The sequence below is a fragment of the Solanum pennellii genome, chromosome 8 (genome assembly GCF_001406875.1).
Source record: "Solanum pennellii chromosome 8, SPENNV200".
Lineage (NCBI taxonomy): Eukaryota > Viridiplantae > Streptophyta > Magnoliopsida > Solanales > Solanaceae > Solanum > Solanum pennellii.
Genome location: NC_028644.1, coordinates 65,989,540 through 66,005,427, shown reverse-complemented (window position 1 = coordinate 66,005,427; position 15,888 = coordinate 65,989,540). Strand labels below are relative to the sequence as shown.

General features: G+C 32.8%; 3 protein-coding genes and 1 pseudogene across 3 annotated transcripts; 1 reads left to right on the top strand and 3 right to left on the bottom strand.

Annotated features, from left to right (window-relative positions):
- Positions 1-33: 33 nt before the first annotated feature.
- LOC107027857 lies at positions 34-3,823 on the top strand (annotated as a pseudogene).
- Positions 3,824-3,991: 168 nt separating this feature from the next.
- Positions 3,992-4,538, bottom strand: LOC114078385 (SNF2 domain-containing protein CLASSY 3-like). The gene has a single exon (XM_027919202.1). It carries the CDS (start codon positions 4,514-4,516, stop codon positions 3,992-3,994), a length of 525 nt encoding a protein of 174 aa, XP_027775003.1. The 5' UTR covers positions 4,517-4,538.
- A 185-nt stretch (positions 4,539-4,723) lies between these two features.
- On the bottom strand, positions 4,724-5,537 carry LOC114078383 (acidic leucine-rich nuclear phosphoprotein 32 family member B-like). Its single transcript, XM_027919200.1, has one exon. The coding sequence runs from the start codon at positions 5,217-5,219 to the stop codon at positions 4,761-4,763; it is 459 nt and encodes a 152-aa protein (XP_027775001.1). The 5' UTR covers positions 5,220-5,537; the 3' UTR covers positions 4,724-4,760.
- Positions 5,538-6,400: 863 nt separating this feature from the next.
- On the bottom strand, positions 6,401-8,846 carry LOC114078384. Its single transcript, XM_027919201.1, has one exon. It carries the CDS (start codon positions 8,191-8,193, stop codon positions 7,777-7,779), a length of 417 nt encoding a protein of 138 aa, XP_027775002.1. The 5' UTR covers positions 8,194-8,846; the 3' UTR covers positions 6,401-7,776.
- Between the last annotated feature and the right edge of the window lie 7,042 nt (positions 8,847-15,888).

The following is a 15,888-nucleotide window of genomic DNA, read 5'->3' as shown; positions in this document are numbered from 1 at the left end:
TATATATATATATAATATAATATAATATTTTAAATATTCATAGTCCACAGGCTGGCATTGAGGCTTGCGGGTTGGGCCTACGAGGCTAGCGGCCCAAATGCAACTGGACTAAAAAGTCTTGTTCCTAAATGGGCCAAAAAAATTAGACGCAACCCTACTTAATTCAAGGATTGAGCTGGACCGGCCTAGCGGGCCAAGCTCTATCAATGGGTCTCAAAATGAGAAGCCCAACACAAGAAACCCAATTTAGTCCGCCCTAAATTCGAGCCCATGTTAAAAAAGAACACCTAGGGTTTTTTCGTATTATAAATAAGTGAGAGCGCCACAATGTACCCTGCTAAATAAATCATACAAGACAGCATAGACGATATATCCCCCACCCCCACCACCGAAATGTATTTTTCTGTTGATTAAATAGAGAAAGGAAGTTGGATCAAGAAGACAATTATTAACGCTATTAATTGAGGTATGTCATTTATGCTAAAATGAGGTATTTGCAATTCATTTATGCTAGTGCTAACTAGGGGTCTACATAAATCGGTTTAGTATTTCAATTAAAACATCTAAACCAATTATGTTGACTTATTAAATCTAAAAGCCAAATCAAATCACGCAAAGTCAATTTTTTTGATTTTGGTCGGTTCTTTCCGTTTTTAGGTTTTTTCGGTTTTTTAACAATAATATGGTGTTTGAAAAGGAAATCAAATATATTTTCATTTAACTGTGTGATAAGCTAAACTTAAGAAATGTTAAATGAATAGAAATTTTTCGTAAAATCGATAAAATTCACATGAATACAAAATATTTTTTTTGAAATATCAAGGTTCATTATATTATATTAAATTAATAGGATAAAAGGATATAGTCAAACTGAATACAAGCTAAAATTTTTATTTTCTATGTCCATTAACAAATCTATTTTACTAAACTGAAAAATCCAAAAATTATACTTTAAAAGTCTAAAAAGTTACCTAACTTTAATAAATTACATGACCCATTTTTTTTACCCCTCAAGACCCAACCCAAATGAAAAATAACTCAAACATGTATTTTTCAATACCCAAGAATTAATTGTTTTAAATAAAAAACCAAACAATTTCTTTTACATTTTTTTTGGGATATAGGGGGAGGGGGGCTGGTAGGTGGTTTGGGCTGGTAAAAAACACTTTAAAAATATTTTGTTTTTAAAGCTTTTAACAAGATCCCCACTATAATATGAGTATCCATATTATCTACTCGGTAACTTTTTTTTTCCCATTTATAAATGATTCGAGTACTTCATTCATTTTTGTTTCACTCGTTTTCTGATCGACTCAACTCGCTCGTTCGTCACTCCTACATGTTATTATCCTTTGAAATACGTTTTGAATAACAACATTTTAGTCACATTAGTGTTTCACACTATTCTTTTAGTACGACTTTCTCAAAAAAATTAGTATGCTAATGGTTATGCGATTTGACGAAGGTGCATACTTATGGATTCAGGGGATGGCTCTGCTTTAAGATGGTTTTGTCGAAAGTGTAAGCGTCCCATTACCAAAACGGGATACACAGCTTGTGAATGTGGGTGTAAAACATGGGTAAACGATGGGACTAATGAGAAATGGCTCATCGTGGATATCCCATTGGCGAATCCTCCACTTAACAATAAAGGTCCGATTCTTCGTAGTGATGACAGGGAGTCTGAACAGGATTGTGAAGTTGTTGGAAGGAAAAGAAGTATGATGGACCCTGCTGAGACTGAAAACCAAAACAAAGGCCGAACATATTTTCTTCGGCCACGCTATATGGACAGGTCTAAGAGTATGAATGAGGAATCATCTCATAATGAGGAGTCGGATGAGGAGGGGTCTGATCACGAGGACTGCGATGATCAGAATAAACTTTCTCCTCTTGAAGAGAAGGAACATGTTCCTGTCAAAGAAACAATTCCTTTAGTATTTCGATTTGAAGACGAGGACCCCGTTCCCCCAGTGAAAGAAGAATACGAAAAGGAAATTGAAGATTGTTTTGCTGAAATGGAGATGTGTTTGTTGGAAAAACGGATAAGCCTTACAAATTCTTCACCTGTTTTGCAGATGCAAAGTGAAAAATTGAGTGATTGCAAGCTTAAGCTAGATGAACAAATTGGACACATCTGTTCAGTTTGTTCACATGTGATTTTGGAAATGAAGTACATCTTCCCTGATTTTGTAAGTATACGAGTTTTGTTCTGTCGAACACTTTTTTTTTTAAAAATAATCTAAATGTATGATAGTTTTTTTCTCTTTAGTTTATATTTCGTTCACTCTTAAAATCATAAACTTATGTGTCATTTGCAGGCTAGAAGACCTCGACAAAGGCATAGAAGAAAATATCTCTGAGAGTCGCCATCAATCTTCAGAGCTTCTGATTCTTCTGCAGACCAAGATTCAGCTATTTATGAAGAAGAAGAAACGGTGTGGGATTTAGTTTCCCCAAATGTTAAAGCGGCAATGTATCCTCATCAACATGGAGGATTCGAGTTTATGTGGAAACACATTGCTGGAGCTATAACATTTGAGAGGCTGAGAGAGCCCTAATCTAAGAGTAGGGGAGGATGCATTATCTCACACCCATCTGGCACCGGGAAAACCCAACTCACCATTGTGTTTCTTCAGTCTCTTCTGAAAATGTATCCAAAGAGTCGACCTATAATCATAGCTCCATCAAGTTTGCTTCTTAACTGGGAAGCCGAGTTCCAGAAATGGGATGTTGACATTCCCTTCTACAATTTGAACCGTAAAGATTTCTCCTCCCAAGAAGAAGAAGCTACAGTTCGTGTCTTTGGTTGTTTATCCGATGCAGGAATAAAAGACACACAGTTTATACGTTTGGTGAAGCTGAAATCCTGGGCTGAAAGTAATAGTGTTCTCGGAATAAGTTATGACTTGTTCAGGAATCTCACGGTAGAAGATGGAGAAGTTAATGCCAAAGTGATACGAGAAATGCTTCTAAAATCACCTGGTCTTCTGGTCCTTGAAGAAGGGCACACTGCCCGGAATGAGAACAGTCGTGTGTGGAAAGCACTGAAAAAAGGTTGAAACAGAGAAGCAGATACTTTTGTCTGGAACTCCGTTCCAGAATAATATCAATGAATTTTACAACACTCTGAGCATAGTTTGTCAAAAGTTTGCTGCGAATTCGGAGCAGAAATGGGCTTCTCTGAGCAGTTCCATCGACAATAATCCCCGAGCATTGGAAGAGCTTAGGGATATTATTGCACCAATTGTGCATACATGCAGGAAGATGTAAAGAAGGTAAGCCTTCCGGGTTTAAAAGTACACTTGAAGCCCACAGATTTGAAGAAGGAGTTGCTTAAGAGAATTCCAGGTAATCCGGGCTCCCTTTCCAATCTGTTGTCTCTGATCTCTGTTCATCCTTCATTAGTGGCAAATAGGAAGGAGTTCTCTGATTAGAAAGTGAGCTCAGTGAAAGAAGATATCCGCTGGATCCTGATATTGGAGTAAAAACTAAGTTTGTTGTTGAATTAATCAAACTCTGCGATGGGCCGAAGGAGAGGGTTATAATATTTAGCCAATTACTTGAGCCTCTAAAGCTGATCAAGGAGCAACTCATTTCTCTCTTTGGCTGGACTTTAGACAGAGAAATTCTATATATGGATGGGACACTTGATGTAAAGCAGCGGAAGATATCAATAAATTCTCTTAATGATCCTAAGAGTGATGTCAAAGTACTTCTTGCATCAATAAAAGCCTGTTCGGAAAGAATAAGTCTTATAAGGGCATCAAGAGTGGTTTTGCTTGACGTTCGATTACTTATTGAACCATCTGATTTTAAGTAATCGAACGTCAAGTAAAACCACTCTTGATGCCCCTATTAGACTTATCCCTTCTGAGCAGGCTTTTGTCGATGCAAAAAGCACTTTGACATCACTCTTAGGGTCATTAAGAGAATTTATTGATATTTGCCGTTGGTTTACATCAAGTTTCCCATCCATATAGAGAATCTCTCAGCCTAAAGTCCAGCTAAAGAGAGAATTGAGCGTCTCCTTGATCAGGTTTAGAGGATCAAGTAACTGGCTAAATATTATGACCCTCTCCTTCCACCCACCACATAGTCTGATCAGTTCAATAACAAATTTCATTTTTACCCCAATATCAGGATCCAACCGACATCTTCTTTCCTTGAGCTGACTTTCTAAGTCAGAGAACTCCTTCCTATTTGCCACTAATGAAGGATGAACAGAGATCAGAGACATCAGATTTTGTTCATAAAAGGATCCCGAATTCTCTGGAACTCTTTTAAGTAACTCCTTCTGCAACTCTGTGGGTTTCAAATGTATTACTGTATCCCGTATACCTGGAAGGCTTACCTTCCTTACATTTTCGCTACATTTATGGACAAGGGGTGAAAGAATATCCCTAAGCTCTTCCAACGCTCGGGCATTCTTGTCAATTGAACTGCTAAGAGAAGCCCATTTCTGCTCCAAATCAGCAGCAAACTTTGGACTAACTACACAGAAAGTGTTGTACATTTCTTTGATGTTATTCTAGAACGGAGTTCCAGAAAGAAGTATGCGCTTCTCTGTTTCAACCTTCTTCAGTGCTTTCCACACAAGGCTGTGCTCATTCCGAGCAATGTGCCCCTCTTCAAGGACCAGCAGACTAGGAAACTTTAGGAGTATTTCTCCAAATGGACATATGAACAAACTGAACAGAAGAGTCCTATTTGTTCATCTAGCTTAAGATTGTGGTTCCCCATTTGACATATGAACAACCTCATTCGATTTCTGATTTATAGTATGAGGTTGCATCAGGATCAGTCTCCTCATCCTCATCCTCCTCCAACTCCTCCTCTTCCTCCTCCGCAACGATAACAACATCAGGATCACTGCCCTCCTCCTCCTCAACAATATCAACATCAACATCAGGATCAGGACCAGTCTCCTCCGATGACGAATCATCATCATCAGATACTTCCTCAACGCAACTCTGCTTTGTTAAGTACTCAGAAGTTCCTCGACTGAACTTCCTCCTCCCATTGTTTTCCACTCCAGAATTCTCCATCTTTTTTCTTTTCCTTCCATTCGTAGAATCCCCACTTTGACTCAACTCGTCCCTCTTTTCAACAATCTCCACCATATGTTTTAAAGATTGTTGTCTAGTTCTCCTCTTTGAAACAAAGTCGTCCCCTGACTCCATCTTCTTCACCTGAGTCAAAGGTACATCTTTGCTCATCAGTCAAAATTAAAAAAACATATACAGAAACTAAACTAAACTGCATTTACAAATACCTTTTTCTGCCGGAAAATCAAAAATAGATCGCTTTGAATCCTTCAAAACTGTAAAAGAAAAACAGAGTAATATACAGTGAAGAATGAATTGAATGCATAGACACACACAGCTATATATAGAGAGTAAGAGCACAAACAAAGCGTGAGTTAAGAGAAGGCCTTTTAGCGTGACAGAAAAAACTTTAGCAAAGTGTGTGCATTATGTGATACAATATTCCAAACGATGTAAAGCGTGAATGTTAACTCTTCCAACTGAGTCACATGAATTGTCAATAAAGAATTGTCTTTATTTAGAAATGGTATTTTGGAAAAAAAAATTAAAAAAATGGTTTTTTTGTTTCCACTTTAATTTAATTAGTGAATTTTTTTAAAAAATCATATCCTTTAGTTAAATATTGTCGCTCTTATTTATGTAAATTGTTATAATTATTTCGAGTAAAAAATTGACGATCAATTAAGAAAAATATTTCAATTATGGACATCATCATCGGCGGCTCCCTCATATTAGGTTTTTGGCGGAAAAAAGAATGAGATTGATGATTATAGACCACTAATCTAAAAGGTTTCGGGTTTGTTTATAACCCTAGAAAAAGTAAATTAGTAACGATATAACTTTGAAAAATAATTGTTCATCATAACAACCAAACCTATTTTGATATGAACTATAAATAGAACCATTACAGCACAACTGACGAAAACCACTATTGATCATTAGACCATTAAATAAAAACTTTTTCGTTGAAGATCGTAATATTGCGACATTGCAAGCATATCTCACTAAATCGCTCACTATAATAAGAAGATAAAAATAAAGACTTAAAGTAAAGGAACCAACCATTAAAACCTCAATTTAGACACTTAGAAAATGATATTCAATATAACTCGCTGGTGTGGGAGTAGTGACAATGATTCACAACTTTGAAATATTATTGTCAAATTCTAGTGTCAACTATAAAATGACTGTAAAGAGTCTAAAGACTGAAATGTAAAACCTAAAGGCTAAACATGTCTAAGGCCTTAACTCATATAATTATAATTAATTAAGTTTCTTATCGAATTATCAGGCACCCAATTAGAAATATGGACAAATCGAGACCCGAACTAATAAGCGGATAAGAAGTTTATGGTAAATTGAGATTCAAAATGTTAAGCCATTAACCTGAACCATTGACCCAATAACCAAATTATAGGTTCGGATTATCGATTCAGATGGTACATTTTTCTCTTGGTACGACTTCGTCTTTGTCAAAATATTTGTCATTTTGAAAGTCTAAAATCAACTTAACTATTTTCTTATCAATTTTTAGTATGCTAATGGTTATGCGATTTGACTCAGGTCCTTGTTTATGGATTCAAGGGATGGCTCAATTTCAAGATGGTCGTGACGAAATTGTGACCGTGCGATTACTAATTTGGGATACACAACATGTGAATGTGGGTGTGAAACATGGTTGGACGATGGGACTCACGAGAAATGGCCTTTCGTTGTGGACTTGCGAGAAATAGACTAACGAGAAATGGCCTGATGTTGTTACTATTAAGGAGGAGGATAATAATGATCTTGATGTTGTTATCGCTACGGAAGAGGAAGAGGAGGTAGAGACTGAACCTGATGTTGTTGTCGTTGCGGAGGAAGAGGTGGAGAGTGATCCTGATGTTGTTAACGTGGCAGGAGGGGGAGGATGTGAAGACTAAACCTGATGATGTTAACATGGCGGAGGAGGAGAAGGGTCCTAAAGTTATTATCGTTACAAAAGAGGAGGAGGAGGAGACTAAACCTGATGTTGTTACGTTGCGGAAGAGGAGGATGAGGATAATGAGGATGAGCAAATAGATCATGACGTTTTTATCATTGAGGAGAAGACGCCTCATATGTTGAATGCAACAGATGAGGTTGTTTCTTCCAAGTCAAACATGTGCAGGATAGAGGAAAAACCCAAAAAGCTTACGGATACAACCTCATATTCTAAATCAGAATTTGAATCTTCAAATGATGTTTTTCGAAAGAGTTCGAAGAAGATTTTTGAAGAGTCTGAATTTATGAAGTTTATTGTTGATTGATTAAAAAATCGTAATCTTCTTCACGACATTTGTATTGAATCAACGTAAACATCAGAAACTCAGACTCTCCAAGAATCTTCTTCGGATTGTTTCGAAGAGAACCAGTTGAAGATTCGAATGTTGACTTAGAATATGAGGTTGTATTAGTAAACTCTTTGGATTTGTCTCCTGTCCTGCACATATTTGACTTAGAAGAAACAACCTCATCAGTTACATTCAAAATTGAAGCCGCCTTCTCCTCAATAATAAAAACATCAGAATCACTCTCCTCCTCCTACCCCTCCGCTACATTAACTACATCAGGTTCAGTTTCCACCTCATCCACCTCCTCAAATTTAATCGTCAGGATCACTCTCCACCTCTCCTCCGTAACGATAACAAAATTAGGATCACTCTCCTCATCATCATCCCCCTCCTCCGCAACGCTAACAATATCAGGATCAGTCTCCACCTCCTCCTCCTCGCAACGTTAACAACATCAGGATCAGTCTCCACCACCTCCTTCTCCATAATGATAACTGCATCAGGACACTCTCCTCCTCATATCCCACCGCAACGTTAACTATCATGTTCAGTCTCCACCTCCTCCTTCTTTCCGCAACGTTAACTATCATGTTCAGTCTCCACCTCCTCCTTCCTTCCGCAACGTTAACAACATCAGGGTCTGTCTCCACCTCCTCTTCCTCCTCCTCCGCAACAATATCAACATCAGGATCGGTCTCCTTCGATGACGAATCATCATCATCAGATACATGCTCGACGAAAGTCTGTTTCATGAAGTACTCAGAAGTTCCTCGACTGAACTTTCTCCTCCCATTGTTTTTTACATTTCTCTCGTCACCTCCAGAAGTCTCCATCTTTTTTCTTTTCCTTCCATTCGTAGAATTTCCAGTTTGACTCAACTCATTCCTCTTTTCAACTATCTCCACTATATGTTTTACAAATTGTTGCTAGTTCTCCTCTTTGAAAAAGAGTCGCCCCCTAAATCCATCTTCCTCACCTGAGTCAAAATGAACCTTTCAATATCAATCATATCATATCATATATTATTATAAGCATGAAGCCTCAAAGATAAAAGTTGAAAGACCAATTTACCCCTAAATATCAAAATATTGAACCACATTTATTATTTAATAATTGAACAATTCTCTTAATCAAATTGTAAAAAAAACGTAAAATAATTAAAAACAATTCAAACGTCTATTCAAATTTCTGCCATTATTGTGCTCTACATTTACCAATGCAAATTTTACCAAATATTGTTATTTAATCATATATTATTATAAATAATAAATTTTCTATAATTTTAATACAATTATTTATTGGGTATGTTAATGGTCATTCTACTTAAATTGCAAGTAACGGTATGTTAGTGGTCATTCTACTTAAATTGATGTATTCAATAATACCTCTTTAACTTCTACTAATTTGTCCAATATGCATGTGAATTTGAAAAGGCAAACATTCTTATTGAAAAATATATATATTATTTGTGTGAAAAAAATGAATATGCGAGCCAATTAATATTTTTTCATTGTAATTTTTTGTTATCATGTAAGTCTTGTATTATTATAAGAGGGAACAAAAAAAGTTAAAAGTTAAATTACAATACCCTTACTATAAATTAAAATGTTATAAAAGCATTTAATTATTTAGTTTAAATGTTAACTTGTATCATTTTAATAAAAATGTAGATGACTTTAGCATTTTCTTAAATTAATTCTTAATTAAAATATAAGCAAATAATTAAATGTTTGTAATGTGAAAAGATATATTTTAATTGTACATGTATATCCTAAAATAATTATTGGCATATGAAAAGAGTGACCCCCCATTTATCCGATTAATGCCACTGATTTTATTTATTTTATTTATTATTACTATGATATTAAAAGTGTGTTATTATATATGAATGAATTAGTAATAAATTATTGAGATGACTTGTAACTGCCTCATTTATTACTAATTACAATGATTTGTGTTTTTCATCTTTTTAATTACTCATTCAAACTAGACTAGATTCCATGTTCAAAGCAATAATTATTAGTGGTAATGTTAATTCTCTTATTAAGTCTAACTATGATTTGTATTTTTCATCTTTCCATCTATCTATATATTAAAGACTATTATTTAGAACTGAAAAATATAGAATTTAAACAGACATTTTTACTACTATTTAAGAACTAGGTGATAACATTGAAAAATGAAAGAAATTGTCATTCAACTGATAATAAAAAACTATTCCATCTATGATTGGCGAAAAAGACATGAAAAAATAGAATACATGAGGTGGGGAGAAGAACTTGAAGACTTCTTTTTAGACATGTCTAAGTCTTCATATCTCTTTCGAGATATATTCTCCATCACGAAGATTATTGTTGTTTCTAATTTCTTTTGCATTCCTAATAAACTCATTGTGGTGTTGTAATCTTTTAGCTATTATTATGAGCTTTTGAAATAGATGTATGTATGAGATTCAGTGTTTAAATTATATATCTATCAGTTTTATATTTTAATTATAATTGTTCTTAATCTTGTATAATTTTGATAGTACTGTCTTTTAATTTTAGAACCTTACTTAAATAATATAAATATTTCACTCTATCGTTTCTCATTAAAGTAAAATAGGTAATCTTATCAATAAGTGTGCATGTATTTTAGATATCCATTTATGGCTATAAAAGGTTATCACTGATATTTAGATCATAAAAAAGACTTATACAAAGTTAAAGGAGACTATATTATGTTAATTAATTTCACATCTTTTTTGCTTGATGCCAAATGCGCAATCCCTTTTTATTTATTTTTGTTGATACATGAAATATAATTGGTAAAATTAATATTGTTGATTTAAATATTTTCTATTTGATAGCACAATTTTAAATTATATAACAAAATTAAAAAATAAACGTGCAACGCACGTTGTCAGAAACTAGTATTATTATAAGTGGGAAGATTTTGAGTTTAAAGTTGAATTACGAAAATGTCCTTCACCTAATTAAAATATTATAACACATCAAATTATTTAAATATTAAATGCACATACAAAATTCATTAACTATTTTTTATCTTAAGAAAAACTGAAAAAGAAATTAAATGTGAAATTAGAGAGTTCATGTATCTATTTCATTTGTACTACATTATCAAAAATCATGGAATTTTAGAAGAAAAAGAAGATGAAACGTTATTTCTAAGTGATAAACAATGATGAAGTTGGAAAGTCATTACTAATTGATAAATTACCATTAAAAAAATAACTTTTTACAATAAATAATAAATGGTACATGTCCAATGCATAATGCATTAATGAAGTGTTAAAGATTTATTTATTCAGGTGGTTATATCAGTAAAATATATATATATATATATATATATATATATATATATTGAAATCAAAGAATTGCCAAATTTAAACTTTGTGGGATGATATATGAAGATTACCATTTCCATCATCAACATTAGCAAGATTCATGAGGTATGAAAGAAAGAAAATTGATTTCTTTGAAAGACTGATTTTTATAATTTTTATTAATTGATTTATTCTTTATAGTTTCTTATGATTATATTATTTATTGATGAAAAACAATGTGTATAATTTAATATGTTATCACTGTATAATGTATTTGTTGGGAGTCTTAAATGATATATTGCTTCATTATTTTCATTTAATTAATTTTAATAATTTGTTCCATGTCATTATTTACTAAGGTTTAACAGATCTTTGTTTTGAATTTTATTATGATTATAAATATCGAGAAATTAGAGTGTTAATGCAATTTTACTATACTAGATGGATTGTTGATCTTGAAAGAAATAAAAAATAATTGAAATTGCCACTAAAATTATTTTTAAAAACTCAAAGGGAAGCTTCAAAAGCTTAGATAATTGATTTCTCCGGTATACTGATTTGTTAGTTTAGTCAATTGGTTCATTATTTATAGTTTATTATAATTACTTCTTTTTATAGATGAAATACAATATTGCTTTATTATTTTTATTTAATTAATTTCTAAAATTTGTTCCCTGTCATTTTACCAAGGCTCAATAGATCTTTAGTTTTGAAAACAATTATTGTGGTGATGGAAAAATAAAGTTAAAAAGTTAAGTAAGCAATTTAAGATTATTTTCTGTGATGCAATTGACATTGGATAACACGTGCGATGCACGTGTCCAGGAACTAGTATTATTATAAGTGGGAAGAACTTAATCCCAAAGTTAATTTACCGTTTTGACCCTATAGTATTAGTTACTTATTAATTTATTAGTTAAGTATTAATTTTATAGTTAAATATTAATTTATTAAAAAAAATAAATTTGGTCGTAATTAAATTCTGCAGAAACGTAAAGGTTCTCCTCTACCTCCATCGATTAAACAGTTGTATTAAATATTAATTTATTAAAAAAATAAATTTGGCCGTAATTAAATTCTGCAGAAACGTAAAGGTTCTCCTTTACCTCCCTCGATCAGTGTCACAGTTGCATTAAATATTAAATTCTGCAGAATGACTAGAGATGTGGAAGCAAGTGTAACAGCAGCAGTTTGCTATATTGATATTCCAACATGTTGTTGCATCTTGTTATGGGATTGTAGAAATATTTGTATTCATTCTCATGTGTTCCCTTGCTCTTGCATTCAATACACCAACTTGTTTATCAAATATCTTAAATTTATGGGTCAAAATCTGCTAAGGAATGCCCTCCTTCTTATTTGGCAGTTTTGCTCCTGACTCGGAAGTAGATACTAATATGTATTTTGCAGGCTACAATATCAATCATTGATTTTGCAATTTTATCTTATAGTTTTATTCACCATTCAAAAAAAAAAGTATCTTGGGCAATCATACAACGAATTCTTCTGTGTTTTATCATTATATGTGCACTGTTGTAGTTTTGTTATTTTAGTGAAAGTGAAGTTTTATGTTCTTGACTGTTTTTTTTCCCTGTTTATCATTAACTTCCGTTAAATGTTGTTTTCTGGGTTTTTTTCACGCTGCAGGTGCTTTACTTTGTTGGAGAGGAGAATACGTGAATAACATATTAGTCAATTTAGGACATGCATGCTTGTCTTATAAACCCTTGGATATTAAAATCATTTTAAAACAAACCCAACAAAGAATCAAAAAATCCATATATTAAATCATATTTGGATATTCAGATAATAAAAAATTGAGTCTTGGAAAAATATCTTCAATCTTTTGCGGGATTTTCTTTACTTTATGTTTACACCCATCACAGTGTATATTGAATTTAAGGACACGAGTCTGCATGCACAAGCAAAGCCAGTCAAACCCATTCAGCATTCAAACTGTACAAGAGAAACAATACACATACAAAAGTGAATAAACTCGTAACACATTTTGATCTTTCATTCAAACGAATACTAATTACTTCATAAAATAGAAACTCAAGCAACCCCCCAAAAAACAATTTTATACACGAACATTAATGGAATGACCCAATTGAGGAAATAACAAGTACCTGGATCTTCCAGAACTCTTCTTTACTCATATCTCCAACCTAATGAACAAAAAGGGTAATCTTGAAATTAGACAAGATGAGATTTTTATAGCTAACAGATCTGGAAATAAACCAAAGACAACTAAAAATCAACACAAAAATGGTGAATTTACACGCACTATAAAACTAAAACACACCTTTCTTCATTCTTTTTTATTTTTCCTCATATGGAGTTCTACCAAAATAAATACAAAGCGCAGAATGTGAATGAAAAAAAATCTTGATTAGAAAGAAAATAAAACTAAAGTGATTTAGAGAATTTAGTTCATTTTTTCAGTATATTTACTATCTCTTCGCGTTGTAATACTTTTAATAGGTTTCTTCCTTTCAACACCATCAAAATTGGTAACGTTTGTCCAACTTAAATATATTTGCTTCAATTAACGTGATATTTATACTATTATTAGTTAAAGTTGCTTGCTTTTAAAAGTAAAAAAAGAAGAATTAGCATGTCTAGTGAATATTATATTCTTCAGCATCTTTATTGTTCGACCAAATGAGACTAATTAGACACATAAAAATTAACATTTACGACACAAATATGTATTGTATTAGTACATCCTAACTTCTACAACCTTACAATGATAACTGTGGAAGAGCTCGCGAATCACTGCCTACCTATTAGCCAGTTGAAGAAATATGTAACACCATGGGTGATTAAAGTATAGTCATTCTGCGGAGCTTAACAAAAGAGTATAAAAATGCTAACGGTGAGGATATTCGTTGGCAACCGATATTTGTCGACGAAGAGGTAACTCTATTTTAATATTTTATTGTATTCATTACATAATATGTTGCCCGTATTTTATCTTACAAGATACAATTGTCACATTAATGTTGATGTCTACTCATTGGTAAAAGCAATCCATATCTATACAAGTATATATATAAAGGTCATGAATGTATCTCGAGAAAGAATGTTACAACTTCGCATGGCTTACACGTGCAAAATTAATAAGCATATACAAAAAAAATCAACTATGTTTACAAATACTAACCTGAAAGCCTTTTTTCTACCGAAAAATCAAGAACAGATAGGTTTGAATTCTTCAAGCTGCGAAAAAATCAGAGTTATAGAGAGTGATTGGTTTGAATGAATTGAATGCATCGACACAACTATATATAGAGAGTAACAGCATAAACAAAACGTGAGTTACACAACTATACGTAAAGTGTGTGCATTCTGTGATACAATATCCCAAACGAATCACAAAAATGTACAACATGAATGTTAACCCTCCCAACTGAGTCATATGAAATGTCAATAAAAAATTGTCTTTCTTTAGAAAGGTTATTTTGGGAGGGGGGGGATGGTTTTTTTATTCCACTTTAATTTAATTCGTGAATTTTTTTTATATTGTGGGAACGACTTTAGTTTTAATTCATATCCTTTAGTTGAATGTCGTCGTTCTTATTTGTGTAAATTTTTATAATTACTTCGAGTAAAAAATTGGGGATCGATTAAAAAAAATATTTCAATTATGGACATCCTCATGGGCTCCCTCATATTAGGTTTTGGGGAAAAAAGAATGAGACTAATGATTATAGACCACTAATATAAAAGGTTTCAGGTTTGTTTATAACCCAAGAAAAAATAAATTAATAACAATTATAATTTATAAAGAGAAATCATTACAGCACTACTGATGAAAATCAATACTGATCATGAGACTGTTACTAATAAAAACTTTTTCATTGCATATTGTAATATTCAACATTGCAGACATAACTCACTAAGTCGCTCAATGTAATTAAAAGATAAAAACAAAGACTTAAAGTATCAGAATCAACCATTAGAATCTCAATTTAGACACTTAGAAAATGATATTCAATATAACGCGCCAGTGTGGGAGTAGTGACAGTGAATCAATGAGAGATGTCACATCTTTGAAATATTTTTGTGAAATTCTAGTGTCAACTATAAAATGATTGTAAATCCAAAAGTCTAAATGTGTCTAAGGCCTTAACTCATATAAATGTAATCGATTAAACTTCTTATCGGATTATCTGGCACCGAATTAAAAATATGGCTGAACCAAAATTCAAACCGATAAGCCGATTAGAAGTTTATGGTAAACTGAGACTCAAAATGTTAAGCCATTAACATGAACCGTTGATCCAATAATATCGGTTCAGATTCTCGATTTTGATTTCGAACAACCCTAATAACGGGTGGTAGGCCATAAAATGGTTTCACTTGACAACGTCTTCTGAGTCATGTTCTTTGCCCCGAAAGCCTAATACAATTGATATTTCTAGTGTGATTGGTGATTTACTGCATAAAAATGAGTTTATATAGTTCGTACATGAAGAATAGCGGGATGGGTGACCAATAGTGTGAAACTCTATTGTGACCAAAATTTCATATTTCAAAATCAACTACAAAGGCTATTATTGCATGTTTGGTATTTGCGTAGGTAATAAATTTTGATTTTATAAACCCTAGTATTTGTATAATATACAATTATTTAACCGATATACATATACAATTCACCTTTCTCCCATTATTTTTCCTCTCTCGCATCACTCTTATCTCTCAGAGTCTCGCTCGCCTCTATCCTCCATATAACATGTAGCTGTGAATTGTAATTATCAAACTATAGAAAGTAATTAGATTATATTTAAGTTCAATTGGGCAGATTAATAAGCCTCTCAATGACAAGCCTATTACAAAAAAGTCAACCTAATCAAGCGATAATTAGGGTTTGCGTCAGAAGCGGATAATAAGGGTTCAATTATAAATAAGAGAGAGACAAAGACATTAACAAGAGTATTTTGGAGTTAGCGCGTGGGATTTGGAAGTTTGAAAGAGATTTGCACCAAAAAGGCAAGAATCAACCCTACTAATTGAGGTATGTTGTTTGTTACAATCTGAAGTAATTGCAATTTATTTATGTTACATTACAATTGGAAGACTACATAAATGGGCCACAAAACATAAAGTAATTATAATTTTATTGTCCAACCCAAATTAATTCAGTAAACACTCACCGACCCAAAATATTAATCTCAATAAATTACAGCCTATACCTCCT

Bases quoted from the DNA above. Each gene is read 5' to 3' on its own strand.
- LOC114078385 (XM_027919202.1), bottom strand. From the start codon at position 4,516: ATGTACAACACTTTCTGTGTAGTTAGTCCAAAGTTTGCTGCTGATTTG.
- LOC114078383 (XM_027919200.1), bottom strand. From the start codon at position 5,219: ATGAGCAAAGATGTACCTTTGACTCAGGTGAAGAAGATGGAGTCAGGG.
- LOC114078384 (XM_027919201.1), bottom strand. From the start codon at position 8,193: ATGGAGACTTCTGGAGGTGACGAGAGAAATGTAAAAAACAATGGGAGG.